The sequence below is a fragment of the Tachyglossus aculeatus genome, chromosome 21 (assembly GCF_015852505.1).
Source record: "Tachyglossus aculeatus isolate mTacAcu1 chromosome 21, mTacAcu1.pri, whole genome shotgun sequence".
NCBI lineage: Eukaryota > Metazoa > Chordata > Mammalia > Monotremata > Tachyglossidae > Tachyglossus > Tachyglossus aculeatus.
The window spans coordinates 11,032,654-11,058,515 of NC_052086.1; the positions used below are offsets into that span (position 1 = coordinate 11,032,654).

Below are 25,862 nucleotides of genomic sequence, written 5' to 3' on the forward strand. Positions count from 1 at the left end.
AGGGGAGGATTGGATAATAATAATAGTGATGAATAATTATGGCATTTGTTAAGCACTTACTGTGTGCCGGGCACTGTTCTAAGCGCGGATAACAGCGCTGAGCGACGTAAAGAGAAACATTGTCCATGGTCACAGGTTAACATCAGCCCCCTACTCATGTCCCAGCAGTCCGCTTTTCATCACATGACTCTCCTTTGGGGAAGCTTCAGAAGCGCGGAGCTCCGTCGTGCGTCATCATTTCCAGTAGTTTCGCCTCCCAACGGCCTTTGTGGTGGGAAAGCGAAGATCAGCAAGGGGGATTTCCTTAATATTACCTGCTCTCTGAGGGCAGGGAAGGAATGGCTCATACCCACCCCAAGCCCTGAATGCAGTGCTTCGCTCCCCAGGCTCTCAACGAATGTCACCGATCAATCATTGGTATTTACCCTGCGTCTGCCATGTGGCGAGTACTGTTTTAAATCCCTGGGAGAGAAGCTCTACCCTCAAGGAGAGTACAGTCGTCATTCAGTTAATAAATAGGGACCACCAAGAATCACATGGCCCCAGGTGGCCTTCACGCTGACCCTCTCCGTTAACTGTCTGCCTCCCGCCTACACTGTTCCCAAGCCTGTGACTCCCTCCCTCAAAATCTGACAGATCACAGCTCTCCCCGCGTGAGAAGCAGTGTGGTCTAGTGGAAAGAATCGGATGACCTGGGTTCTAATTCGACGTTCACCACTCATCTGCCATTTGACCCTGGGCAAATCACTTCACTTCTCAGTGCCTCAACGACTTCATCTGTAAAATGGGGTTCAAGACCGTGAGCCCCATGTGGGACAGGAACTGTGCCCTGTCTGATTGTGTTATATCTACTCCAGCGCTTCATACAGCGCTTGGCTGGTAGTAAGTGTTTAACAAGTACCACAGGTATTCTTCTCATTACAGACTCAGGTGGAATAATAATAATAATAATAATAATGGCATCTATTAAGCATTTACTATGTGCAAAGCACTGTTCTAAGCGCAGGGGAGGTTACAAGATGATCAGGTTGTCCCACGGGGGTTCACAGTGCTTTCGGATCTGTCCCCTTTAGATGCTTCATATTTACCCCACCCTCAGCCCCACATCACTTACATACACACCCGCCGTTTATTTTAATATCCATCTCTCCCTCTAGACTGTAAGCTTCTTGTGAGCAGGGATTGGAACCCATGTCCACTGACTCCACTGAGTCCCTTAAAGTGCTTTCTATGTACTAAGAGCTGGAGTAGATACCAGACAGTCAGGTGGGACACATTCCCGGGATTCCCGGTGAAAGAGGGAAGGAGTTGATCTTCACGGAAATTGGCCTTAGAGGTTTTCATTTTCCCGCTAGTGCTTAGGAGGTCAGTCGCCCGGGGGGAACTGGCAGATTCTGTGGAGATGCTTCTAACTTGGAAAGACTCCAGGCCTGATTAAAAATGAACCAGCTTGGAATGGAAAATTAAGTCTGATGCAAGCTAAAGTGTTGAAATATTTGGGCCTTGGGTAGGGCAACAAGAACCCTAAAACAGAGGTCCTCGAATACACACTCAATCTCTCATGCTCTGTTTGCCACTGAAAAGTGCCAATTTTCCTGAACGTCCGTGATGTTCAGCTTGGGGTAAATGGAAGGCGGCTCAGTTCCAATTAAATTGGGAGTAGGAGGCTCAGGGAGAGGAATGGGAAGTGATGGGGCTGATTAAAGAGGGTAATGGTAGTAGAGGGGCTTCCATGGAAGGGCCGCAGAGGGTTTTGGGAACCGGAAATTGGAGCATTACGAGGGACAGATGGTGTTTACAGTGGGCTGAAAATCACCACCACAAACAGAAAAACGGGACACATTTCACGTGGACCTTTAAATTTACGTGATGGCATCAGTGTCTGAAAGGATGTTCGGCTGCTTATAAAATCCGGAAAAGTGACGGTCGGACAAAGACGACCGGGCTTGGAGGGAGTTGAAAAGGGGAGCGAAGGCCGCAATGTTTCCATTGGGAACTAACTTGCCGAGTTATCCCCTCACATTGCTGCGGGAAATAAATGGTGGTGTCCTGAGAGCAGAGGGTTGGGCCCAGCTGCAGAAACGGTGTGGTTTAGTGAAAAGAACACAGGACTGGGAGTCAGGACGCCAGGGTTCAAATCCTGGCTCTGCCACTTGCCTGCTGTGTGAACTTGGGCGGGTCACTTACTTCTCTGGGCCTCAGTTTTGTCATCTGAAAAATGGGGATTAAATCCTCGTTGTCCCTCCTGTGAGCCCCATGAGAAACAGGAACCGGGCCTGATCTGATTGTATTGAATTTCCCCATTGCTTAGCCCAGCAGGGAGCCTCTCTTGATGATTAACCCCTCTTTCCCCACCTATCCTCCTCTCCTGTGTCAGTTGGGTCCGTGGCCCCTAACCCTTCGCTATCTGCCCCCGGCCCATCCCAGCACTCAGGTTCATTTGATGCCAACTATCTCGCCGCCGATCCCTCGCCCATTTCCCACCTCTTGCCCGAACCCCCTCCCCATTCGTATCAGACAGACCACCACTCTCCCCACTTTTATTAAAAGCACTTCTCCTCCGAGAGGCCTTCCCCACCAAAGTCCTCATTTCCTCTTCTCCCACTCCCTCTGCATCACCCTTGTGTTGGGATCTGCACCCTTTATTCACTCCCTCCTCAGCCTCAGAGCACTTATGTCCATAGCTGTAATTTATTTTCATGTCTGTCTCCCCCTCTATACTGTAAGTTCCTTGTGGGCAAGGAATGTGCCGACCAACTCTGTTACATTGTACTTTCCCCATCTCTTACTAAAATGCTGTGCACACAGTAAGCACTCAATAAATATGATGGACTGATTTATGCTCTGCTGCTTTCCCTATCTTTAATTTGCTGTCTCTCCCCCCTTCCCCCCACCCCCCCACCGCCTTTTAGACTGTAAGCTCCTTTTGGGCAGAAATTGTGTCTATCAACTCTAGTATACTCTCCCAAATGCTTAGTAGAGGGCTGTGCACACAAGTGCTCAACAGATACCGTTAATTAATTGAATGATCATAAGCACTTAACAAATGCCAGAAGGTGGGGAGAACAGAGACCTGAGAGATGCGACTGGGGGAGGGAATTGCAGGCAGGAAGGAGGGCTTTTGTAAGGAGTTCACTTGAAAGACCTTGGACAAGTCACTTCACTTCTCTGTGCCTCAGTTACCTTATCTGTAAAATGGGGATCAAGACTGAGCCTTCTGAGCCCTTGTGGGTCATGGGCTGGGTCCAACTTGATTTACTTGTATCTACCCCAGCGTTTAGCACAATACCTGGCACATAGTAAGTGCTTAACACATACCATTAAAAACAAACAAAAAAAACCCCAAATACCATTTTAAAGAAAAAAAGAAATGAGAACAAGGCCCAGTGACTAGGTTGGCGTTAAAGGAGTGAAGTACTCAAGCAGGGTGGTATCTGTCAATCAATCAATCAATCATATTAGGAGAAGCTGCATGGCTCAGTGGAAAGAGCCCGGGCTTGGGAGTCAGAGGTCATGGGTTCTAATCCTGACTCCACCACTTGTCAGTTGTGGGACTTTGGGCAAGTCACTTAATTTCGTTGTCGTAGGAGAGTAGCGAGGTGGGGTAGGAGGGGGCAAGGGGATTGACTGCTTTAAAGCCAATGGTTAGGAGTTTCTGATTGACGCAGAGGTGGATGGGCAACCCCTGGAGGTTTTTGAGGAGTGGGGAACCATGGGCTAAATATTTTTGTAGAAAAATGATCCAGGCAGCAGACTGAAGTATGGGCTGGAGTGGGGAGAGACAGGAGGCTGGGAGGTCAGCAGGGAGGCTGTTACAGTCATCCAGGTGGGAAAGGATAAATGCTTGGATTAACGTAGTAGCAGTTTGGCTGGAGAGGAAAAGGTGGATTTTAGCCATGTTGTGTAGGTTGAACCCACGGCATTTGGTGCCAGATTGAATATGTGGGTTGAATGAGAGAGATGAGTTGAGGATTATGCCGAGGTTATGGGCTTGTGAGACAGGGAGGTTGGTGGTGCTGTCTACAGTGATGGGAAAGCCCGGGGAGGCCAGGGTTTGAGTGAAAAGATGAGTAGTCCTGTGTCGAACATGTTAAGTTTGATGTGTCGACGGGACATCCAAGTAGAGTTGTCCCGAAGGTAGGATGAAGCAGAGCGGCCTAGTGGATAAAACATGGGTCTGGGAGCCAGAGGACCTGAGTTCTAATCCCGGCTCCATCTCTGTATGCCTTGGGGCAAGTCACTTAATTTCTCTGTGCCTCAGTTTCTTCAATTACTAAATGGGGATTCAGTACTCGTTCTCTTGCCTACTTAGGTTGGAGCCCCATTTGGCCAGGGATGGCGTCTGACACGATTAACTTGCACCTACCCCAGCGCTCAGAACAGTACTTGACATGCAGTAAGCGCTTAACAAATACCGTGAAAAAAAGATGAAATATGAGACTGCAGCGAAGGAGAGCGATGAAGGATGGAGAGGTAGATTTGGGAATCATCTGCGTAGAGTTGGTTGTTGAAGCCACTGGAGCGAATGAGTTCTCTAAGAGAGTGTGTGTAGATGGAGAATAGAAGGGGACCTAGAACTGAGCCTTGAGAGTATACCGGGCTTTCCCAAGAGCGGAGTACAGTGCTTTGCACAGTAAATACAATTGAATGAATGAAAGAAGGACTCCCATAGTTAGGGGGTGGGAGGCAGAAGAGGAACCCGCAAAAGACAGAGAATGAGCGGCCAGAGAGATAGAAGAACCAGGAGAGGACAGTGTCAGTGAAGCCGAAGGTGGAGAACGTTTCCAACGTGGTAGTGGGAGAGGAGCCAGGAGGAGGCTGTAGACTAAGAGCTCGTTGAGGGCAGGGAATGTCACCATTTGTTGTCATATTGTACTTTCCCAAGTGCTTAGTGCAGTGGTCTGCATGCAGTAAGCGCGTAATAAATTCGACTGAACGAATGAGGCTGGGTGAGAAAGTTGATTCCAGTCAATGCTGTTGTTCAAGTGATTGGGAAGTGTTGCTAAGCAGTTGGAGCGGTGAACTAATCAATCAGCAATCCATGGTGTTTACCGAGCACTTCCTGTGTGCAGAGCACTGTACTAAGCATTTGGGAGAGTCTAGTACAACAGAATGGGAAGACCCCTTCCCGGCCCACAAGTGTTGAGTATTGAGATGCAGCCACGTGTCCAGTGGCGGCCTGAATGCCCGGGTCTGTGCTCTTCCTCATCCTGCCCTGGAGCCGGGAACAGAAAGGGAAAAGGGCAGAGAAAGAATTCCTCCCGAGAAGGCATTTTTTTCTTACATTATTCAAATCTTTGTAGGAAACAAGAAACCTGGAGCTGAGGAAAGCCCAAAGGCCTCAGAGAAACCGGGAAGGTTTTTCTGTGTAAATGGGAGAAGCCTGTTGCAGCCGGTGACTATTTTAAAATGTTGAAATGACTGCTCGGGAGAGACCTATCCAAATCAAATGCCAAGCTGATCCTCCCCAAAACAATCCCAACTCAAAAGATTTCATTACCGGTTTGGAGACTGATGAATCAGAGGAGCTACAGAACGCTAATTGGTGCCAATTGTGGAAACCGGGCAAGACTCTCAAACCCGGGCCAGGAATAGAGTGTGATTCACACTGGAACCGTCCGCCAGTTCTCGGAGCCGTAGGGTTTTGTTTTTAGGGCAGCTCTTGAACCCCGACTGGATGTGAGAAGCAGCGTGGCTCAATGGAACGAGCCCGGGCTTGGGAGTCAGAGGTCATGGGTTCTGATCCCGGCTCCGCCACTAGTCAGCTGTGTGACTTTGGACAAGTCACTTCAATTCTCTGGGCCTCAGGTACCTCGTCTGTAAAATGGGGATTAAGACTGTGATTAAGACTGTCCCATGTGGGACAACCTGATTACCTTTTATCCCCCCCCACAGCGCTTAGAACAGTGCTTGGCACATAGTAAGCGCTTAACAAATGCCATCATTATTATTATTATGTCAGCAACCCCTCTAGGCAGCATGCTTGTTGCGGGCAAGGAGCGTGTCTACAACTTAACAAATGCCATCATCATCATCATCAACTGTGTTGCAGGGTTCTCTCCCAAGCACTTAATACAGTGCTGTGCACACAGTAAGCACTCCAATGCCTACCACTGATTGATTGATTAAAGTCAGCCTACCCTCCATTCGTATTTATTAAGTGCTGAGCACTATACTAAGCGCTTGGGAAAGTACAATAAATCAATAAAGTGGCAATCCCTGCCCATATTGAGCTCACAGTCTAGAGGGGAGGAGACAGCATCGATACAAATAAACAGACATCAGTACAAATAAATAAAATGACAGATTATATATTTAAGTGCTGTGGGGCGGGAGGGAGAGGGGAGATTAAAGCGGGAGACGCAGACAGCCTATATTTTCACAACTGCTCCGACCCAGAGTGGAGAAGATAGTCTCCGGCTCCAGGCCTCGTCATCAGCATCATCAGTGGTATTTATTGAGCGTTTACTGTGTTCAGAGCGCTGGGCTAAGCGCCTGGGAAAGGACAATACAATGGAATTGGTAGACACGTTCCCTGCCCACAGTGAGCTTCCAGTCTAGAGGGGGAGACAGACGTTAATATAGATACTTTATAATACTATAAATATATCTACAGATGTCTAGGTAATTTCAAACAGGTGATCTATCTCAAGTAGATTAGATGTGCTCCTGTCACATGCAGGGTGTATTTTAGTTAGTCGTAGTTTTTGTTTGCTTATTGTGTGCAAAGCATTGTACTAAATGCTTGGGAGAGTGCAGTGTTAGAGAGTCAGTAGTTACATCCCTGCCCACAATGAGCTTACAGTCATATGCACTTCAACTCATTGCGTAGTGTACTTATTTTGTACAAGAAGCTTAATGAGCTCTAACATAGATTTCCAATGACTTCTCACTTTATGAACAACTTGGCTAGTTTTCACAGTACAGCTTAGTGGGTAGAGCCCGGGCCCGGGAGTCAGAAGGACCTGGGTTCTAATCCTGGCTCCTTTGTGAGCTTGGGCAAGTCCCTTCACTTCTCGGTGCCTCAGTTACCTCATCTGTAAATGGGGATTAAGACTGTGAGCCCCAAGTGGGGCAGGGACTGTGTCCAACCTGCTTAGTGTGTATCTACCCCAGCACTTCAAACAGTGCCTGGCACATAGTAAGCGCTTAGCAGATACACCCCCCCCCATCATCATCATCATCATTTTCCTTCTCCACCCAGAAACACACCAGAAGTTAGGTTTCCTTGTGAAAACCAATTCCATTAACCCCAGACCAGTGCCATTAAACCAGTGCTGTGGTTTAATCAATCAGATTGGTTTAATCTGGATGATGATCAGATGGGAAACGGCCCTGATCTCACGGGGGGTGGGCTCGCAAGCTAAAGAGAGAGAAGAGTAGTTGGTATCTTATTTCCCACTTTACAGAAGAGGAAACTAAGGCTCAGAGAGGTGAAGTGACGTGCCCAGGACCACCCAGCAGGCCAGGAGCAGAGCTGGGACTAAAAACCAACCTCCCTGATCCCACCAGGCCTGTGCTATTCCCACTAGGATTGATGGGAAGCAGCTTGGCCTAGTGGGAAAAGCCCGGGCCTAGGAGTCAGATTCTCGGGTTCCACCACTTGGCTGCTGTGTGACCTTGGGCAAGTCACTTCACTTGTCTGTGCTTCAGTTTCCTCAACCGTAAAATAGGGATTCAGTACCTGTTCTCCCTCCTACTTAAGACTGTGAGCCTTGTGAGGGACAGAGACTGACTTAAACAGGTATCTACCCCAGCACTTGGAATAGTGCTTGGCCACATAGTATGTGCTTAACAAATCTAATAAAAATGATGATGTAATAATAATAAAATAAACCATAGGTGCCCCTATTACCAAGATTGGAACTGGAGGTTGTCTGGATTCATTCATTCAGCCGTATTTATTGAATGCTTACTGGGAGAGGACAATGCAACGATAAGCAGGCACATTCCCTGCCCACAAAAGATTTTGGTTTTGCTTTTAGTTCTTCAGAAACAAGTGCAGACAATCTTCTTTTGCCTCGAATAACATGGCAGATAATATAGCCCAATGACCCAGATTCCAGAGAAGTGGCAAGGGTATGATAATGGCGATATCCACAGGCCTCATTTCAGGATGAGACAGGCAGGGAATTGCTCAAAATGGGTCATTTCTGGCATTTATCTCATTCCGTCGGAGCCAAAGTGTTGCTCGGCCTGCCTGGGAATTTTCCACTCCAGAAACTCGTCTTTTTCTTCCCGGTTTGAAAGTTGAAAGAGCGTGGTGTGAAAGATTCATCAGGGCAGGAAGCACAAGAGCTGGGATTTCAAGTTGATTATGTCATTTCCCAAATCCAGACGTGTTGACGTGTCCTCATTAATTTGTCTTTTGCAGCCAGACCCGAGCCGGGCTCTGTCTGCCCTGAGCTACCTCGTGGCAAGACTAGGGAACCTAAGCTAGCTTTTCTAGTAGTTGTAATAGTAAACTGTAGACTGTAAGCTAGTAGTAGTAATGGTTAGTAAACTGTAGACTGTCAGCTCCTTGTGGGCAGGGATCACATCTACCAGCTCCGTGTTTTCCCAGGGTGAAGGACAGTGCTCTGCACATAGTAAGCAACATGGGACTCACAGGGTGGACTAGTGGATAAAGCACAGGCCTGGGGGCCAGAAGACCTGGGTTCTAATCCCAATTTCACCAGTTACCTGCTGCATGACCTTGGGCAAGTCGCTTCACTTCTCTGGGCCTTGGTTTCCTCAACCGCAAAATGGGGATTCAATACCTGTTCTCCCTCCTGCTTGGACTGAGAGCCCCATGAGGGACAGGGACTGTGCCCGACCCGATTCACCGGTCTCCGATCCAGTGCTTAGGACGGTGTTTAACCCACAGTAAGTGCTTAACAAGTACTATTTTTTAAAAAAGGTGCTCAGTAAGTACCATCGATTGATTGATAATAGTACTAAATGCATACTGTGTGCAGAGCACTGTAGTAAGCGATGACGTAGACACAAGATAATCAAGTCCCATAAGTAGATGTTGAATGCCCCTTTTGCAGTTGAGGGAATTGAGGCACACAGGAATGAAGTGACTTGGCCAAGGTCACACAGCCAGTAAGTGGCAGAGCTGGGATTTAGAATCCAATAATAATGATAATAATGATGATATTTGTTAAGTGCTTACTGTGTGCCAAGCACTGTTCTAAGCACTGGGGGACATACAAGGTAATCAGGTTGACCCACATGGGGCTCACAGTCTTAATCCCCATTTTACAGATGAGGTGACTGAAGCACAGAGAAGTTAAGTGACTTGCCCAAAGTCAAACAGCTGACACGTGGCGGAGCAGGGATTAGAACCCATGACCTCTGACTCCCAAGCCGGTGCTCTTTCCACTGAGCCAGGCTGCCTCTCAGCGCTTAGAAAGGTGATAGACACATAGTAAGGGTTTAACAAATACCATTATTATTATTCTATAAAAATAATAATAATCCTGGCTGCGCCACCTGCCCACCTGTGACCATGGGCAAGTCACTTCAATTCTCTATGCTTCAGTTTCCACTTCTGTTCCTCATATCATTCCTCATCTCATTGGAGAAGCACTTCCCAAACGCTTAGTACAGTGCTCTGCACTCAGTAAGCACTCAATAATACGATTGAATGATTTGTTTGTATCGGTCCCAGCGCTTAGTACAGAGTGGGGCCCGGGAGCCTACAGGAGGCCGCCGTCTGCGGGCGCCCTCAGGTGGACATTGCTGAGCACGACACCCCTGCGGCTTCGCTGACCACCTCCGTGATATTGCTGCCTTTTTGGCGCCGTCTGGCGGACATTGGTGAGCACGGCACCCCTGCGGCTTCGCTGACCCCCTCCGTGATATTGCTGTGCTTTGGGCGCCTTCTGGCGGACATTAGTGAGCACGACACCCCTGCAGCTTTCGCTGGGCCCCTCCGTGATATTGCCGTCTTTTGGGCGCCGTCTGGCGGACATTGTTGAGCACGACACCTCTGCGGTGTTGCCGCCCCGTGTGCTGAGAAGCCTGTGCAGTGGGTAGAGCCCGGGCCAGGGAGGCAGAAGTTGTGAGTTCTAATCCCGCCCCCGCCACGTTTGTCAGCTGTGTGACCTCGGGCGAGTCACTTCACTTCTCTGGGCCTCATTTCCCTCATCTGTACACTGGGGATTGAGGCTGTGAACCCCATGTTTCACAGGGACAGTGTCCTACCGGATCTGCTTGTACCCACCCTGGCGCTTAGTGCAGTGCTTGGTACATAGTAAGTGCTTAACAAATACCACAATTATTCCCTTCTAGACTGTAAACCCCGTGTGGGCAGGGATTGTCTCTCTCTTTTGCTGAACTGTACTTTCCAATCGCTTGGTACAGGGCTCTGCACACAGTGAGCGCTCAATAAATTAATACGATGGAATAAACGAGTGAGGCCCCTCCGTGATATTGCTGTATTTTGGCGCCGTCTGGTGGACATTCATGAGCACGACACCCCTGCGGCTTCACTGCCCTTCCTGCCGGGGGGGCTTCCCCGAGGCCCCTCCGTGATAATAATAATAATAATGGCATTTATTAAGCGCTTACTATGTGCAAAGCACTGTTCTAGGAGCTGGGGAGTTTACAAGGAGATCAGGTTGTCCCACGTGGGGCTCACACTCTTCATCCCCATTTTACAGATGAGGGAAGTGAGGCCCAGAGAAGTGAAGTGACTTGCCCAAAGTCACACAGCTGACAATTGGCAGAGCTGGGATTTGAACCCATGCCTTCTGACTCCAAAGCCCGTGCTCTTTTCCACTGCGGCACGCTGCTTCTCTGCGATACTGCTTCTCTGCTTCTCTGTGATACTGCTATTCATTAATTCAACCGTATTTATTGAGCTCTTACTGTGTACGGAGCACTGTACTAAGTGCTTGGGAAGTACAGTACAGCAATAAAGAGAGACATTCGCTGCCCACAAAAGGCTCACAGTCTGGGGGTGGGAGGGCTTGACAGATAAGTAAACAGGCATAAATAGAATTATGAAAGGCCCCTCCCCATCCCCCCTGCCTTACCTCCTTCCCCTCCCCGCAGCACCCGTGTATGTGTATATATGTTTGTACATATTTATTACCCTATTTATTTATTCATTTTACTTGTACATATTTATTCTATTTATTTTATTTGGTTTATATGTTTTGTTTTGTTGTCTGTCTCCCCGTTCTAGACTGTGAGCCCGCTGTTGGGTAGGGACCATCTCTACATGTTGCCAACTTGTACTTCCCAAGCGCTTAGTACAGTGCTTTGTACACAGTAAGTGCTCAATAAATACGATTGAATGAATGAATGAATGAATATGAAAACAAATACAGATGGGGATATAAGTGCTGTGGGGCTGGGGGCGGGGGGGGTTAATAAAGGGGACAAATATGAAGCGGTGTGGCCTAGTAGATAGAGCATGGGCCTGGAAGTCAGAAGGTTCTGGGTTCTAATCGCCACCAAACCATTTATCTGCTGTGTGACCTTGGGCAAGTTACTTCACCTCTCTGAGCCTCGGTTACCTTATCTGTAAACTGGGGATTAAGACTGTGAGACCCCTGTGGGACAGCGACTGTGTCCAACCCAATTAAATTGTATCCATCCCAGCGCTTAGAACAGTGCCTGTCCCATAGACAGTGCTTAAACAAATGCCACAATTATTATTATTATCATTATTATTATTAAATGCTAGCGGAAGGGCAACGCAGAAGGAAGAGGGAGTGGGGAGATGAGGGCTTAGTTGGGGAAGGCCTCTTGGAGGAGATGGGCTTTAAAAATTATTATTTAAATGATTAATCATTATTTAATGATTACAAAAATGATTAGTCAGTTGAAAATTAGTGAAAATAATAGTATTATTATTACTATTACTATAAGCAAAAAAAAATGGCACAGCAGACTCTAGCCTCAAACTGGAAGATTTTTATCTGTGTTGAGCATTTCTGAAAGTTAAACACTAATCAAGAACAGAAATCTCAGTAAACAATTTCGAGCAAAGGTACAGCGAGAACGGTAATGCCAGGCAAGAATCTGCCATGGGCAGGGAGTCGAGGGTAGGGGGCTGGCGGGGGGCAGGGGGTCTCACCATCTAAACTGAGATGCTCTCTCAGGAAAGACCCAGCCAGGATCTGGCGATGACTGGGCTGATAAATGAAATCAACTATGTAGAGGCGACCGTGGGGAGCTGCAGGGCCAGGCAGAGAGGGCTCAGGCCTGGGAGTCAGAGGCCCTGGGTTTGCCCCTTGTCTGCTGTGTGATCCTGGGCAAGTCACTTTGCTCCTCTGGGCCTCAGTTCCTTCATCTGGAAAGTGGGGATTTAAACTGTGAGCCTGATACAGGGACTGTGTCCAACCTGATTAGCTTGTAATAATAATGATAATAATGATGATGACATTTGTTAAGTGCTTACTATGTGCCAAGCACTGTTCTAAGCTCTGGGGGACATACAAGGTAATCAGGTTGACCCACATGGGGCTCACAGTCTTAATCCCCATTGTACAGATGAGGTGACTGAAGCACAGAGAAGTTAAGTGACTTGCCCAAAGTCAAACAGCTGACACGTGGCAGAGCAGGGATTAGAACCCATGACCTCTGACTCCCAAGCCTGTACTCTTTCCACTGAGCCAGGCTGCCTTTCAGCGCTTAGAAAGGTGATAGACACATAGTAAGGGTTTAACAAATACCATTATTATTCTATAAAAATAATAATAATCCTGGCTGTGCCACCTGCCTACCTGTGACCATGGGCAAGTCACTTCAATTCTCTGTGCTTCAGTTTCCTCTTCTGTTCCTCATATCATTCCTCATCTCATTGGAGAAGCACTTCCCAAGCGCTTAGTACAGTGCTCTGCACTCAGTAAGTGCTCAATAAATGCAATTGAATGAATGAATTAATGAGTCAGAGGTCATGGGTTCTAATCCCAGTTCTGCCACTTGTCAGCTGTGTGACTTTGGGTAAGTCACTCAACTTCTCTGGGCCTCGGCTACCTTATCTGTAACAAATACTATTATTAACTGTAAAATGGGGATTCGATACTCCTGTTTAGACTTGCAAGCTCCATGTGAGACAGGGACTGTGTCTGACCTGAAAATCTTGTACCTACCCCAGAGCACTGTACTAAGAGCTTGGAAGAATCCAGAATTAGCAGACACATTCCCTGCCCATAACGAGGAGTCGGAAGGTCATGGGTTCTGATTCTGCTCCTCCATTGGCTGCAGTGTGACCTTGGACAAGTCACTTGACTTCTCTGGGCCTCAGTTCCCTCATCTGTAAAATAGGGATGGAGACCGTGAGCCCCACGTGGGACGAGGGACTGTGCCCACCCCGATTTGTTTGTATCGGTCCCAGCGCTTAGTACAGTGTGGGGCCCGGGACCGTACAGGAGGCCGCCGTCTGCGGGCGCCCTCAGGTGGACATTGCTGAGCACGACACTCCTGCGGCTTCCCCGGCCCCTCCGTGATATTTCTCCCTTTTTGGCGCCGTCTGGCGGACATTGGTGAGCACGACACCCATGCGGCTTCGCTGACCCCTTCCGTGATATTGCTTCCTTTTTGGCGCCGTCTGGCGGACATTGGTGAGCACGGCACCCCTGCGGCTTCGCTGACCCCCTCCGTGATATTGCTGCCTTTTTGGCGCCGTCTGGCGGACATTGGTGAGCACGGCACCCCTGCGGCTTCGCTGACCCTCTTCGTGATATTGCTGTGCTTTGGGCGCCGTCTGGCGGACATTAGTGAGCACGACACCCCTGCTTCTTCGTTGGCCCCGCCGTTATTTTGCCGTCTTTTGGGCGCCGCCTGGCGGACATTGGTGAGCACGACACCTCTGCGGTGCTGCCGCCCCGTGTGCTGAGAAGCCTGTGCAGTGAGTGGGTTGAGCCCGGGCCAGGGAGGCAGAAGTTGTGAGTTCTAATCCCGCCCCCCCCCGCCACGTTTGTCAGCTGTGTGACCTCGGGCGAGTCACTTCACTTCTCTGGGCCTCGTTTCCCTCATCTGTACACTGGGGATTGAGGCTGCGAGCCCCATGTTTCGCAGGGACGGTGTCCTCCGGATTTGCTTGTACCCACCCCAGCGCTTAGTGCGGTGCTTGGTACATAGTAAGTGCTTAACAAATGCCACAATTATTCCCTTCTAGACTGTAAGTCCGGTGTGGGCAGGGATTGTTTCTCTTTTTGGCTGAACTGTACTTTCCACGCGCTTAGTGCAGTGCTCTGCGCACAGTAAGCATTCAATAAATTAATACGATTGAATGAATGAATAAGGCTCCTCCGTGATATTGCTGTGTTTTGGCGCCGTCTGGTGGACATTGGTGAGCACGACACGCCTGCGGCTTCTCAGCCCGCCCTGCGGCGGGGGGGGGGGGGGGGGCTTCATTCATTCATTCATTCAATCGTATTTATTGAGCGCTTACTGTGTGCAGAGCACTGTACTAAGCGGTTGGGAAGTGCAAGTTGGCAACATATAGAGACGGGCCCTACCCAACAATGGGCTTCGCTGAGGCTCCTCCATGATAATAATAATAATAATGACGGCATTTATTAAGCGCTTACTATGTGCAAAGCACTGTTCTAAGCGCTGGGGAGGTTACAAGGTGATCAGGTTGTCCCACGGGGGGCTCATCCCCATTTTGCAGATGAGGGAACTGAGGCCCAGAGAAGTAAAGTGACTTGCCCAAAGTCACACAGCTGACAGTTGGCCGAGCCGGGATTTGAACCCATGACCTCTGACTCCAAAGCCCAGGCTCTTTTCCACTGAGCCACGCTGCTTCTCTGCTTCTCTGTGTTACTGCTATTCATTCATTCAATCGTATTTATTGAGCTCTTACTGTGTACGGAGCACTGTACTAGGTGCTTGGGAAGTACAATACAGCAATAAAGAGAGACATTCGCTGCCCACAAGGGGCTCACGGTCGGGGGGTGGAGGGCTTGATAGACAGTAAACAGGCATAAATGGAATTATGAAAGGCCCCTCCCCATCCCCCCCCCCCGTCTTACCTCCTTCCCCTCCCCACAGCACCTGTATATATGTTTGTACATATTTATTACTCTATTTTTTATTTATTTTACTTGTACGTGTTTATTCTATTTATTTTATTTGGTTTATATGTTTTGTTTTGTTGTCTGTCTCCCCCTTCTAGACTGTGAGCCCGCTGTTGGGTAGGGACTGTCTCTATATGTTGCAAACTTGTACTTCCCAAGTGCTTAGTACAGTGCTTTGCACACAGTAAGCGCTCAATAAATACGATTGAATGAATGAATAATTCCAGTCCAAATCTGCATCCATCAACGCCCACCTTAGTTGGCCACGAAAAGCTGCTTGGCCTAGTGGATAGAGCATCGTCTTTGGAGTGAAGGACCTGAGTTCTGATCCCAGCTCTGCCACTTGTCTGCTGTGTGACCTTGGGCAAGTCACTTCACTTCTCTGGGCCTCAGTTCCCTCATCTGGATTAAGACTGTGAGCCCCACGCGAGACTGGGACTGTGTCCAACCTGATTAAATTGTATCTACCCCAGCCCTTCGTATAGTTCTTGAAACATAAGAAGCGCTTAACAGATACCATAAAAAAAAACAAGCTTGCAGTCTAGGGAGGAGGCCGACATTAGTATGAATAATTAAGTAATTTATAATATATAATTTATACGTATGTACATAAGGGCTGCGGGGTTGAGGGTGGAGCAAGTATCAGATGCCCAAAGGTCACAGATCCAAGTGCAGAGACAACAAAGAAGGGAGAGAGGGCCGGGAAAAAGACGACTTAATCGGGGAAAGCCTCTTGGAGGAGATGTGAAGGTGGGGAGAGTGGTGGTCTGACGTATGTGGAGGGGGAAAGAGTTCCAGGCTAGGGGAATAATAATAATGACAATAATAATAATAATTGTGGCCAGTCACTATACTAAGCGCTGGGGTGGATCCAAGCAAATTGGGTTGGACACAGTCCCCGTCCGACATGGGGCTCATAGTCTCCATCCCCATTTTCCAGATGAGGGCACAGAGAAATGAAGTGACTTGCTCAAGGTCACACAGCAGACAGGTGGCGGAGCCGGGATTAGAACCAAGGTCCTCCTGACTCCCAAGCCCGGGCTCCGTCCGCTAAGCCACGCTGCTTCTCAATGTGTCTATCGATCCTCTTGTACCAGATTCTCCCAAACACTTGGTACTGTGCTCTGCACACAGCAAGCACTCAGTAAACACCACCAATGATGACGATTCTTTTTGATTTTCCAAGACTGAGGCAAAGGCAGTCGTCTCCAGCAAATCATGTCCTTGCTTTTATTCTCCGTGACATCCAAGTGAGAGAATAGAGAATACTCTTTGATTCGCTGAGGACTATGTAGTAATTGTGGAGCGGAGAAACTTAAGAGACCAAATAACCGAACCCCATATTACAGTACTTAGAGTAGCTTCCACCCACATGTCCTGAAGCCTTTCTCTCTAGACTGTGAGCTCCTTGTGGGTAGGGGACGAGTCTACCCATTCTGTTGTGTTTACTCTCCCAAGCGCTTAGTACAGTGCTCTGTCCACAGTCAACGCTCAGTAAGTACCACTGTTGGTGACGGTGGTGGTATCTGTAATTTATTTTAATGTCTGTCTACACCTCTAGACTGACAGCTCCTTGTAGGCAGGGATCATGACTACAACTCTGTTGTATTGTCCTCTCCTAAGCACTTAGTACAGTGCTCTACTCACAGTGAGCAGTTAGTAAGTACCACTGATGGTTTGATTGTTGATTGGAATAGAGATTCGGTGGGGAAGGGTTTGGGCAGTTAAGCTCACAACCCATGCAGAATTAATGAGTTTTTCCAAGGCCAGGGAGGGGATTAACTTGCTTTGCTGTCGGCCTCTTTGATATTCCGAGTCCACCCTCCGTTGCCGATGGCTAGAAACGACACCGATTACTGAGAATTATTGATTTTCCACTCCAGCCGGAATCGATCCAGACGGCTTGAGAGTTTCTAAGTCCTAGCAAGCCTCCCTGGGGAGGTGGCCCAAGTTTCTTCCAACAGTGACCCCGTTTTAGGTTCCTCCTCATCCTCCCGAGAGAGCCGGGAGAAAAGCGGTGTCCTCACCATAATAATAATAATGATGGCATTTGTTAAGCGCTTACTGTGTGCCAACCTGACTAGCTTGTGTCGACCCCAGCGCTCAGTACAGTGCCGGGCACATAGTAAGTGCTTTACGAGTGCCACAATTACCCGTATCATCATCATCACCATCGTTATTATTGCATAATAATAGTAATCCTCATGGTAAGGAACGAGTTTCCAACAGGCGCTTAGCACAGTGCTCTGTACACAGTAAGCGCTCAATAAATAGTTGAGGGCTTGATTGATGATAAGAGCCCCCATTGGTGGTGAGGCGTCTTGCTCCCCAGGCCCTTCACCTCCTGTCCTTTTACCAAGGGCCCATCACTTAGCGACATCTTTAAAGGCTGAGTGTTTTCTCTCTCTGTCTCTCTCCGTGTCTCTTTATCTCTGTCCGTCCGGCCCCGAGCAGACCCCGAGAGCCAGCTGTACGACATCGGCTACGCCCAGGACGACGACCCCCCGGCCTGCCCCGATGAATTTGATGACTTCGTTACCTACGAGGCAAGTGCCGGAAGGGAAACCAGAAACGGGAGAGCGTGTGTGTTGGCGTGCGTATGTGTGTGTCGCATCTGCACGCGTGTGCCCCAGCGCGCCCGTGAGCCCGTGTTACTTGGGATTCAGTACCCTATGGATTTGACAGGCTACAGCTGTACCGTAGCAATGTGGCCTAGTGGATAGGGCCCGGGCCTGGGCGACAGAGGACCTGGGTTCTAATCCTGGCTCTGCCCCTCGCCTGCTGTGCGACCCTGGGCAAGTCACTTCACTTCTTCGTGCCTCAGTTCCCTCATCTGCACAATGGGGATTCAGTACGTGTTCTTCCTCCTACTTAGACTGGGAGCCCCAGGTGGGCCCAGATTATCCTGTATCTACCCCAGCACTTGGAACGGTGCTTCGCCCACACTTAGCGCTTACCAAAGACCTCAGTTATTATTGTTAGTGTTATTCGATCGTATTTATTGAGCGCTTGCTGTGTGCAGAGCACTGTACTAAGTGCTTGGGAAGTACAGATGGGCAACATATAGAGACAATCCCACCCAACAACGGGCTCACAGTCTAGAAGAAATGGAAGCGGAACCCCCGTGGAGATCCAGTGGGTGGTCTGATGGGCTTCAGGAGGGTATTAAACAACAGGATTCCAGACTCCCGAATTTGTTCATGGGTCGTGTCGTCCTTTTTGACGGACACACTCTGGCCTCGGTCCGACTTCAGAACCCCCGCCTTCTGGATCGGTGCTAGATTACCTTTAACCCGAGCGTTGCAGTTGGGAGGAAGCTGGAGTGATCCCCTCGTCAACAGGACAGGAATAATAATAATAATATTAAGCGCTTGTTAAGCGCTTACTATGTGCCAAGAACTGTTCTAAGCGCTGGGGTAAATACAAGGTAAACAGGTTGTCCCAAGTGGGGCTCACAGTCTCAATCCCCATTTTACAGTTGAGGGAACTGAGGCCCAGAGAAGTGAAGAGACTTGCCCAAGGTCACACAGCATACAAGGGCGGAGCTGGGATTAAAACCCATGACCCCTGACTCCCAAGCCCGGGCTTTTTCCAACCTCTCAAGTTTCAACGGCCTCATCTGTGGGCTTCTGATCCCTTAGAGCGTCCTGAGACGTGCTGTCAGAATAATAATTGGAATAATAACGAGAAGAATGATATACTTGCCGAGCGCTGCGCTAAACTCTGGGGTAAACGCAAGATCATCAGGAGGGACACAGGCCCTGTCCCTCATCAGGCTTATAGTCTAAAGTAGGAGGGGAACCAGGTATTTAATCTCCATTTTACAGAGGAGGAAACTGAGGCCCTGAGAAGTGAAGCGGGGAGCAGTGTGGCCTAGTGGAAAGAGCAAAGGCCTGAGAGTCAGAGGACCTGGGTTTTCATCCGGACTCTGCCATTTGTCTGCTGCGTGACCCTGGACAAATCACTTGTAACTTCTCTGTGCCTCCGCTACCTCATCTGTAAAAGGGGGATTAAATAGTAATAATAATAATTATGGTATTTGTTAAGCGCATACTATATGCCGGGCACTATGCTGAGCTCTGAGCCCCACGTGAGACATGGGCATTGTCCAACCTATTATGTACCTTCCCTAGCGCTTACTGCTGTACCTGGCATACAGAAAACGAATAACAAATACCGTTAAAAAAAAAAAGTGACTTGTCCCAGGTTGAGAATCCAGGTCCTCAATCTCCCTGGCCCGGGCTCTTTCTCCGAGTCCACGCTGTGATATTTGCAAGCCTCGGGGGCTACATGGGCCGTGAGTCTGACCCTGTGAGACCGAAAGGCTGCCCGGAATCGTCCAGCCGTCCCGTGATGTCACAGTCCCCGCCAAGAGCCGGGCTGTCTGAGAGGGCAGAGCCGAGGACACGGCGAGGTTTTGCGTTCTTTTTAAATTTTTGAAAATTTTGTTTTAATTTCACCGAGAGTCAAGTTCCATAAAAAGCTCCTCCATTCTCTGAAAGCAGTTGACTCATTGCATCCTTTGGCTCCATTTGCCCCCTCCCCGCCCCTGCCAACATATGCAGAGCCGTTATCACAGTGTCATGTCATCTGTAATTGTGGCCTTCTGGCTCGCCACGCGTCTTTGGGTGTGAAATCTAGGAGGCCCGGTTGCTGCAATTATCGTCTCAGCAAACCGTTTCCTGACTCCACTGAGTCAGACCAGGCGCATGGAGAAGGGCTTTTGGAGCAGATTTAGATTTCGGTCCCGGTTTGCTCATCCCACTGACCGCCTTGGTCCCTCTGACAGCGACTCGAGTGGCCACCCGGCCGCTGGAGGGGTCCTGGGAGCCCCACGAGCGGCCGGGTCGAAGAGAAACCCTGCTCGGTCGGCTAAAATAGATCTTCCGAATCCGAAAAACGCGGCCCGCGGTCCCGCTCCATCCCACCCCGGGGCTCCACCCAATCCTCCCATGGGACTGTGATGGTGAAGAAGTGAGGGCTGGATTGTGGAGCGCGGGGCATATGGGGAAACGGAGGGAAGTCCATCCCTTCCTCAGGCTCTTGAACTAAAAGTAGGGAATGCCTGATTCTGGCCGTGCGCTCGGGGTGGCGGGATGGGAGCCAGCGGGAGAGGGGCAAAATGATCCAGAGTCAACAGAGCCCAGGGTTGACTGGCTATAGACTGGGCTGGCTGTTTGCCCTGTCATTCATTCATTCATTCATTCACTTGGTCATATTTATATAGTGCTTACTGTGTACAGGGCACTGTACTAAGTGCTTGGGAGAGTATAATACAACAGTAAACAGTGACATTCCGTGCTCACAATGAACTTACAGTCTAGGGGGGAGACACTTAGGCAAGTGACTTGCCTAAAGTCACACAGCTGACAAGTGGCGGAGCCGGGATTAGAACCCATGACCTCTGGTTCCCAAGCCCGCGCTCTGTCCACCGAGCCACTCTGCCTCTCGTTTTACAGATGAGGGAACTGAGGCCCAGAGACGTGAAGTGACTTGCCCAAAGGCACACAGCTGACAAGTGGCGGAGCCGGGATTAGAACTCGCAGGCTCTGACGCCCAAGCCCGGGCTCTTTCCACTAAGCCACGTTGCTTTCCAGTCTAGTAGAGGAGTTTATAATCTAGTGGATGATTAAAATTCCTGGGGTAGCTTCATCTAATTGCTTTACAAAGCCTTTGAGTTTGTGTTTGTCTGCACGGCAGCTTTCAACAGTACAGAGCATTGCGATACAACCCTGTCCCCTACGGACTAAATCCTGAAAGTGAAACTGTTTGTGGGAGGGCGAATCTCAGATTCAAATGACTAGTCTTCCAATCAGTCAATCCATCAATCGATGGTTTTTACTGAATACTGATTTTGTAATGGTATTTCATTCATTCATTCATTCAACCTTATCTATTGAGCCCTTACTGTGTGCAGAGCACTGTACTAAGCGCTTAGAACAGTGCTTGGCACATAGCAAGTACTTAACAAATAACATCATTATTACCAAGCGCTTAGAAAGTACAGTTTGGCATTTGTTAAGTGCTTACTATATGCAAGGCACTGTGCTAAGTGCTGGGGTGTATAATAATAATAATAATAATGGCATTTATTAAGCGCTTACTATGTGCAAAGCACTGTTCTAAGCGCAGGGGAGGTTACAAGGTGATCAGGTTGTCCCACGTGGGGCTCACAGTCTTCATCCCCATTTTACAGTTGAGGTAACTGAGGCACAGAGAAGTTAAGTGACTTGCCCAAAGTCACCCAGCTGACAATTGGCAGAGCTGGGATTTGAACCCATGACTTCTGACTCCAAAGCCCGGGCTCTTTCCACTGAGCCACGCTGCTTCGATATAAGCTAACCGGGTTGGACACAGTCCCTGTCCCCCATGGGGCTCACAGTCTCAGTTCCCATTTTCCAGATGAGGGAACTGAGGCCCAGGGAAGTGAAGTGGCTTGTCCAAGGTCACACAGCAGACCAGCGATGGAGCCGGGATTAGAACCCATGTCCAAAGAGTACAGATCCAAATGCGTTCATTAGGGCATGATCTTCAGGCTCTGAAAGGCAGTGTGGCTTCTAGAAAGCTGGGAAAGTAGCTACGGAGAAATGTTTTTCCTCAAAATTGCTCTACTTTCCCCTTAATTCCCAGCTCCGTGTTCTAAAGTGACTGGGCCAAACTGCTTCAGGTTAGAGTAGGAAAGTAGGTTTTTCATTCATTCATTCATATCTATTGAGCGCTTACTGGGTGCAGATCACTGTACTAAGCGCTTGGAAAGTACAATTCAGCAACAGAGACAATCCCTCCCCAACAAGGGGCTCGGCAGAGCCGGGATTAGAACCCAGGTCCTCTTGACTTCCAAGCTCATTCTTTCCCCACTCAGCCATGCTGCTTCCCCGGAGATTTATAATAAACCGGAAGGCTAACATGGCAGAGACCCAAGTAAAGACAGCTTTAAAGAAAGAGAGACTTAAACAAAGAAAAATGCATTTCTAATACAAGTTGGTGAGATTCAGAAGTTTGTCATTAAACCCTGAATTTGGAAAAATGATGTTTTCAAGGCTTTTTTTGCACATTGCAGTGGAGTTAAAATCTAGAAAGGGACCCCCAATTCTTCAGTCTGCACTGCACGTAACCAAGCCAAGCAGATTTCTTCACTTTTTTTGATGATTGTATCTTCTCCTGCTTACCCGGTAATAATAGCTCGTGGTCTGAGCTGAATGAAGACCGTGAAAAGCATTATTATGCTATTTATTAAGCACGTCCGTGTCAGACACTACACTAAGCACTGGAGTGATTGCAGGAGCATCAGATCGAACCCAGTCCCCAGCTTACAATCTGAGAAGGAGCAGATTATCATATGGGTGTTTGTTAAGTGCTTACTACGTGACCTGCACTGTTCTAAGTGCTGGGGTAGATACAAGTTAATCAGGTCAGACACGGTCCCTCTCCCGCATGGGACTCACGTTCTGAGTTTGGAGGGAGAGCCGGCTTTGAACCCCCATTTTACAGATGGGAAAACTGAGGAAGAGGCAAATAAAGTGACTTGCCCAAGGTCACACAGCAGGCCAGGATTAGAACCCAGGTCCTCTGACTCCCTGGCTTTTCCCACCAGCATTCATTCATTCATTCATTCATTCAGTCGTATTTATTGAGTGCTTACTGTGTGCAGAGCACTGTACTAAGCTCTTGGGAAGTACAAGTTGGCAACATAGAGAGACGGTCCCAACCCAACAGCGGGCTCACAGGCTAGAAGGGGGAGACAAAACATATTAATAAAATAAATAGAATAGTAAATATGTACAAGTAAAATAGAGTAATAAATCTGTACAAACATATATACAGGTGCTGTGGGGAGGGAAGGAAGTAGGGCGTGGGGGATGGGGAGGAGCAGAGGAAGGAGGGGGCTTAGATATTTTACCCCCATTTTATAGATGAGAGAACTTGGCCCAGAGAGGCCGATTGCCCATTGATTGATTTAAAACTTCAAGGTGGAGAGAGCCCACGGGGCAAAAATGAAGAGGGAACTGTTTATTGTTGTATTGTACTCTCCCAAGCGTTTAGCACAGCACCCTGCACACAGTAAGAGCTCAATAGCTGAATGAATGAAAGAAAGCCATGGGAGGCAGGATTCTCAGGGACAGTTGGAGCGGGCAGGTGAGAGGAGGAGGAGGAGGACACAGGCAGTGAAGAAAGATGCCGTCATTCATTCCCTTGTATTGATTGATTTGAATGCCTACTGCGGACAGAACGCTGTACTAGACGCTTGAGCCGGCACACCTGATCCCCGCCCCCCAGGAGCTGCGGAACGAGGCGGGTAATATCGACGGCCCCGACACCTTGTTTCCACCCTTCCATTTCCTGGTCGTCCGCGTTCTCCTCGTCCCTGCCAACTGCCCTCCCCGTTCCCCGGGGGAGAGGAGAGCCACCCTAGGGGACGATGGCCGAGAGCTGGGCGTTCTCTCCCCCTCGTCGTTATCGGGAAGGCCAGTAGGGAAAGAACAACAGCCGCTCTGTTGCGAGACCTGGGGATCGCCGGTAAAATCCCGGCACGGAACACTTCCTGAACTTTGCTTCCCCCCTCCTCTTCCTCCTCCTGATCCCTGGGTTGGCGGGATGGAGTTGGAAGGCTAACAGAGCGTGTCTGGGAGAGGATTAGAAGGAGCTGTTTGGAAGGGCCGGATATGCCTTCAGGTGAACACTCCCGTTCTGTGTGGTGGAGCCACGGATGAGGCGAGAGCCAAGCTAGCCCCCGGCAGGCCGAACCCAAATCCCACAGACAGTTCCCTCCGGCTCCAGGTAAGAACTCGCAAGGACCCGGCCTGGAAATCGCATCTCTCGCTTTGAGACAGGTGTTCCGCTCCGTTCCTCAGAATCCTGAAAGGACTCACTTTGATTCCGAAGGATCTTTTTGCCCATTTTTACGCTGCTGCTAGGCTCTGGTGTTCCTGTTTACTCTGGAAGGAAGGCGTGGTGGGAGGGTCAAATTGGCATTGCCTCGGGTGACGTTCAGTTGCAATAAAGTTAGAAACCACAGCCTAACACAATTCTTCTACATTAATTATCCCGGTTCCGCCACTTGTCTGCTGTGTGACCTTGGGGAAGTCACTTCACTTCTTTGGGCCCCAGTTACCTCATCTGTAAAATGGGGATTAAGACTGTGAGTCGCGTGTGGGAGATGGACTTTGTCTAATCTGATCAGTTTGTACTTACCCCATTGTTTAGAAAAGTGCCCGGCACCTCGTAAGCACTTAACGAATACCATAAAAAAAAAAATGAAAAAACAATCTCCTGGCCTCGATTCCCTCATCTGTCACATGGGGATCCAGTCCCTGTTCTCCCTTCTATTTAGACTGTGAACTCCACATGGTCCTGATGTTCTCAGATGTCCAGTGCTTGGCACCTAGTAAGCGCTTAACAAATACCACAGTTGTGATTGTTGTTGTGATGACTATCCCAGGAGCGAGGCGAATTTGGTAGCCACAAGCAAAAGAGGTGGGGAGCTTCCCCAAATGGATCTTGCGGAAGGCCGGCGACGTGTAGAGTCCGTGTTCCGGGTTTCGGTCTGGGTACTGTGGCAGCAGACTGAGCGACAGGTGTGCAACCCCCTGGCTCAAAGCCGGACTGGAGGGGTGGGTTCTTCCCCCTATCCCCTTTGTCCGAGGGGGCTCACCTGACCCCTTCTGGAGCCAGAATGGCCGGTTTGGGAATACCATCCCAAGTGTCCTGGTTTGGGAATACCATCCCAAGCATCCCAAACGACAGCTGTCTCACTTCCTGGGGGCATCACCTTACCTGCCAAATTTATCAGTAAAAGACTAATTCAACCCTCAAAATACTACAGTAATATAAGTAGGCCGAAGAAACACTTTCGGGAAATGGAGAGCATAAATCGTACCAAAAAAAGTCTTCCCTAGATTTTTGAATGTTTGAAAACTTTCATTTGGCCTATTAAAAGCACATCCTCTCCAAGAGGCCTTCCCCGTCTAAGCCCTCATTTCCCCTCCACCCCTCTCCCTTCTGTGTCACCCTTGCACTTCGATTTGCGCCCTTTACTTACCCCTCCCTCAGCCCTATGGCACTTAGGTTCAAAACCGGCATGTATTTATTGCTAGTAACATCTGTCTCCCCGTCTAGACTGTAAGCTCATTATGGGTAGGGAACGTTTCTGCCAATTCTGCCGTGTGGTACTCTCCCAAGCACTTAGTCCAGTGCTCTGCACATAGTAAGATCTCAGTAAATATGATTGGTTGATTTATTTGGCTCGTAGATCTTCAGGGCTGGTAGAGCCCGGCTTTATGCTGGGAAGCAGCGGGGCTTAATGGAAAGAGCACAGGTCTGGGCCTCTGGAGACTCAGATTCTCCTTCCAACTTTGCCACCGGCCTGCTGGGTGACCTTGGGCAGGCCGCTTAACCTCTCTGGGCCTCAGTGTCCTCATCTGTAAAATGGGGGATCTCTGCTTTCCGTACTGCTTAGATTATGAGCCTTGAGGGGAGCAGGGCCTGTGTCTGGTCTCATTATATCCTTATGTACCCCAGCATTTAGCACAGCACATAATAAGCAGCCAATACTGTGTGCAGAGTACTATGCTGAATGTTTAGAATTGGTAGACCTGGTCCCTGCCCACAATGAGCTGTCAGTCTACGGGGGGGACAAACATTCCAATAGATGAGGGGTAGAGAAAATAGGAAAGTGTTGTGGAGCTGGGGTGAGTATCGAGGTGCTTAAGGGGTATATAGCCAAATTCATAGTCATTGCGGGGTCGGGAGGGGATAGGAGAACTGAAGAGCATAATCTGGGAAAGTGTCTTGGAGGAGATGGGATTTTCAAAGGGTGGGAGGGGATAGGGGAACTGAAGA

At 49.0% G+C, this 25,862-nt stretch overlaps 1 protein-coding gene across 6 annotated transcripts in view; it reads left to right on the forward strand.

Annotated features, from left to right (window-relative positions):
* LOC119942875 (calpain-15-like) overlaps nucleotides 1–25,862 on the forward strand; it is a 161,583-nt gene that overhangs the window by 36,383 nt on the left and 99,338 nt on the right. For 5 of the 6 annotated variants that reach the window (XM_038763897.1, XM_038763898.1, XM_038763899.1 and 2 more), the window contains one exon: nucleotides 17,478–17,569. In XM_038763897.1, coding sequence (XP_038619825.1) covers nucleotides 17,478–17,569 — 92 coding nt within the window. Of the gene's footprint in view, nucleotides 1–17,477; nucleotides 17,570–23,693; nucleotides 23,802–25,862 lie in introns of those variants that run through there. The other variant, XM_038763903.1, reaches the window with a different exon arrangement.